This window comes from Gavialis gangeticus, unplaced genomic scaffold (assembly GCF_001723915.1).
Source record: "Gavialis gangeticus isolate Ggan-Ray unplaced genomic scaffold, GavGan_comp1, whole genome shotgun sequence".
NCBI classification, from domain to species: Eukaryota; Metazoa; Chordata; order Crocodylia; family Gavialidae; genus Gavialis; species Gavialis gangeticus.
Genome location: NW_017729024.1, coordinates 54,858,912 through 54,863,106, shown reverse-complemented (window position 1 = coordinate 54,863,106; position 4,195 = coordinate 54,858,912). Strand labels below are relative to the sequence as shown.

The window sequence follows — 4,195 nt, the reverse complement described above, 5'->3', positions numbered from 1 at the left end:
TATAGGCTGTCTGCATACTCTGTTTAATATGCAACTTTTTGGGGGGATTCCAGACCTTCCTTGTTCAAAGCAGTACTGTAATATGCAACATGGTACGAGACCTTAGAACTGTGACAATTTTTCTAAATGTCTGTGAATTTCTAAAACCTCTCTTTTTTTTCTTTTTCAGGTCAGCTGACATTTTACAATGCTAGCTCAAAGCAGTTGTTGTATACCTTTAAAACAAAGTTTACTCAACCACTATTACCAGGTTTTATGGTCAGTTTAACTTTAAAACAATGTTAAAAACAGAATAAATATAGCTATATTTGGACTTAATTATGGGGGGATGGGGGACCTCTTAGATAATGCCAAATATTAACAACTCCTCATTTGGTTGCATGGGATTTTTGTGACCCACTTTTTTTAAGCTAGAAGCCTTCTGTTCAAGAGAGGGAATTCTCCACATAGAAGTGCCTTTTCTTTGTCCCTTGCAATTTCCTTCAAACTTTGAGAGAAACTTAAAGGAAACTGCTTTTTCTCCTTTTTGGCTTAAGGAGCCTGCCAGAATAACCAAATACAAGGGGCTTTGGCTTGTGCAGCAGCATGTGTTCTGCTAGGATGTGCCAGAGTAGGTGAAGTGGCAGAGGGCCAAGCTGGGTGCCCTATTTTTCCTGGGTTCCCTGTCCACAAAAAAACACCACAAAGTTACCCAACTTTCAACGCATTAATGGAAAAAGATAACCTTGGCTTGTTTTTCCTAGCCAACTATCCTAGGGTCCAGCAGTTGGATTGAGCAGTTTGTAGTCTTCCCCTGGCCCCCACATCCCTCCTTGTCCTTGCAGCTTAAGGGACAGCAACCTGTGTCGCAATATGAAAAGTCCAAACCCTACTGAAATGCAGGAAGGAAGACTGTGTATTTACTGTTTTCTTCTGTTACTGTCTTAGTTGTTTGCATTAGAACCTGAATTGTGTTAGTGTACTAACAAGTATTTGTCTGCAACTTGCTTTAATATGAAGGGCTAGTATCAGTACTTCTTAATGGTAAAAAAATAAAAATAAAAATTAAGAATAGCAGTTGCAGGAGTATGGCACTGCATGTACTATGAGACATCCTTTTTATCCTTTTAATTATGCCTATTGCAAAAGCTGAATTAAAATTCTCCCTGTGTATCAGTTGAGTGTCTGTACCAGGGCAGCCATGTTTTGTTTTCTGTAAATTTTTCATCTAGTATTAAGAAATACAGAATAAAACTAGGGAAGTTTAATATGCTCCCTGGAAGGGGGATGATGGTAAAATGCTTTTCTAAAGAAATCAGTATGGATAACTGTAACTTACCCTGTAGGAGAAAATGTGTATTGGTTGCTTTGTCCCTCTTTAAATCTGGGTCCTTCAATTATTCATCACTAGACTTTATTTTTCCAGCTCCTGCCCACCTTCTAACACTGTTCATCAAGCCTTTATATGGTATTCAAATGAGGTAGTGCCCCCCAAACCATCTGAAAATTGTTGCTGTAGAGCAGTGCTTCTCATTTTCATAGGGTTACTGTGCTAAAAAAGTTTACTGTTGGGTAGAAAATGAGAAACTATGTACTGAAACGCCCAATTGCCTGGGTTCTTGCACTGAACTTTCACAGCAAGCTTACAGTTGTCTTCCACATCATTTTAACAAGTTATAAGGCTGCCTCCAGATGGTGGGGGGTTTTTTGTCTTCTCTACCAAAACCCCCATCTTCCCTTGTACAGAGGCATGGGTGATGGGGCTCCCTACATATAGCAGCAGGGCCTGATCTGAGGCACAGATGCATCTTCCCTCCTTTCAGCCCCTGCCACTGCTTGCAGGGAGCCCCCTCTCCCTGTAAAGTTTCCTGGGCTTGCAATCTGAGAATTGGAACCATTGCCTTTTTTGGCAATCCTGGGCTTAGGGGGTCTTGCATGTTGTCCAGAACTGTAATGGAGAACCTCACTGACAGCTTGTCTGTGGTGGGGGCTGCCAGGGTGCCCTATAGAAACCCTTTGGAAGGAGTGTATAGGGTGACTCTACCTGGCCAAATGTGACACTTGTCCCAGAATGACAAATTACTGTTTAACCAGCAACTTGGTCACAAATATGCCTATTTAATGGATGATGCACCACTTTTTACATGGGACAGATTCCTTTGAAGTCCAGCATATTACTATTTGTTGCCAGAAACTTTCATATCTGGCAACAAATGTAATCCCAGCTGCACTGTTTAAGTTAACTCCAGGCAAGAAGATGGAGACCCCTTAAATTATATAATTTCTTCAGTATGTGAAAGCTATTTTGAATGTAACCTCTCCCACAGTTTAGTTGCTGTGACTAAGGGCTCTGCTACACATACAAATTTAAAGCTGGATAGAAGCCAGTGGCAGAGTTGTTACACATTTTCAAGCACTAACTCTTATACCTGATTTGGCTCTTTTTATAGCTGGAGGATGATTTTTTTTATTGTGTGATAATTACTTTGCATGTGTGACTAGTCTGTTGTGCAATTAACCAGTTACTTGTATAATTATGTACATGTAGCAAGGGCCTAAAAAGTAGGAAGTAAGTGTTCCTTAGGACAAAAATGAAGCTTAACCCCTTTAATTTAGATTTTTCGTGGAAATGATGGATGTTTGTGGCTTTCAAAATTTTGACTCATGGTAGTTTTTTGTAATGATTTTCTTCTAGGTCTGGTGTGGTGGCCTTACAGTGAGTACTGGACTACAGGTACCAAGCGCTGTGAAAACTCTCCAGAAAAGTGAAAATGGACTGAGCGGTTCATCCAGCAGTCTAACCAACATTACCCAATAATGCATCTGTTTAGATACTTTACTCCTGTTGCTGAGTGGATTTTTCTGTGTAGCTGCTACTCACAGGAGCTTGTGGGCAATGGATTAAACTGGGTTTGCTACCCACTGCTGCTTTAAGGCCTGGGCACTGATAGCACAAAGGTTCTGGTCTGAAGCATTAGCAGGAATCTACTGTGAAATCCATAGAGTAGGTTGACTTTTTTCAAAAAATAGATGGGGAGATCAGGAGCTGTAGCTATGCACCTTTTGTTAGACTGAACTTGATTATTTTATGGATACTTGATTTGATCATCTTGGTATAACTGCGCATGGCAGACCCAAGGGCAGGCATGATCTTAATTTCAAAATTACTTTCCCTTCTCTTCACTCTCCACTGTAAGTGAAGGCAACTTTTAACGTTTTGAACAGAAGAAACCCTGCCCTTTGTTTCTCATAGTTGACTCCCTGATGCAAGCTAGAAACGTGACAGGAGACTAGAGTTGGCGTAGGCTTGACACAGACTGGCTATCATCTGCTATTAGACAAATAACTTGTGCATTATTTTTGTTGGCTGCCTCTGGTTGTTTAAATGGATACAGTACTAGGAATTCTCTTATATAGGCTATTTATAGTTGAAACCATAAGAGTTCAATATTATATCCGTTTAGTGAAAATGTTGTAAGAGTAACAAAGTTGTCAGTGTCTATGAGAGCATCTCTGACTTCTACAGTAGGAGCCCTCTAATAAGACAAGGTGTATAATATAGCATTGTTCCCAATGTTATCCTTGATAAGCTTGCAGCCATATCTGACTTGATTGTTTTAATAACCAGCTTGGAGTATTGATGCATTTGCCACGCTTTGTCCCTCAGTCCTGTTTTAAATGCAGGTTAGGTGTCTAAAGATGATTTTATGCCCAATTCCAACCAGATTTGCATTGATTGATTAAACTTTCCAGTGAGTTTAAAAATGCTGCATAAATAGTACAAAAGGAAGGAGGAGGCTCAAGTGTAGCTAAAATGAAGTTTAGAGTAAAAGTCCCAACACTTTTTTTTTTTTAATTTAAAAAAACAAAAACAAAGCTAATATGTAAGCATATACTAGAGATTCTGATAAACTACATCTTGATCTAGCATATTGAATGTGCCAGATTTAATTTCAACTTAATTGGAGCATATAATATACTCTTGTTGCTCTTTGAAAATGAAGGCTATGAAAGTCAAGTTATAGTGTGGAGCATGGTATACTCCTCTTATCACTTATGACCAAAGTAAGCTGTGAATATTGTGCAAGTGGCTCATTACCAAAACAGAAGTCTAAATAGAATAAGGTGACAAAACTGGAAGGCCCTGAGAAGCATAAAATAGGAGACGATAACTTGTACTCCCATTATACAGAATGGACTGCTTCCTGTATCCTTG

At 39.4% G+C, this 4,195-nt stretch overlaps 1 protein-coding gene across 4 annotated transcripts in view; it reads left to right on the top strand.

The window, feature by feature from the left end:
* Window positions 1-4,195, top strand: part of FSD1L (fibronectin type III and SPRY domain containing 1 like) — a 61,802-nt gene that overhangs the window by 57,266 nt on the left and 341 nt on the right. For all 4 annotated transcript variants that reach the window (XM_019517096.1, XM_019517095.1, XM_019517094.1 and 1 more), the window contains 2 exons: window positions 170-258; window positions 2,675-4,195. The exon at window positions 2,675-4,195 is cut by the window's right edge and continues 341 nt beyond it. In XM_019517096.1, the coding sequence (XP_019372641.1) occupies window positions 170-258; window positions 2,675-2,797 (212 nt within the window). In that variant the 3' untranslated portion in view covers window positions 2,798-4,195. The remainder of the gene's footprint in view (window positions 1-169; window positions 259-2,674) is intronic.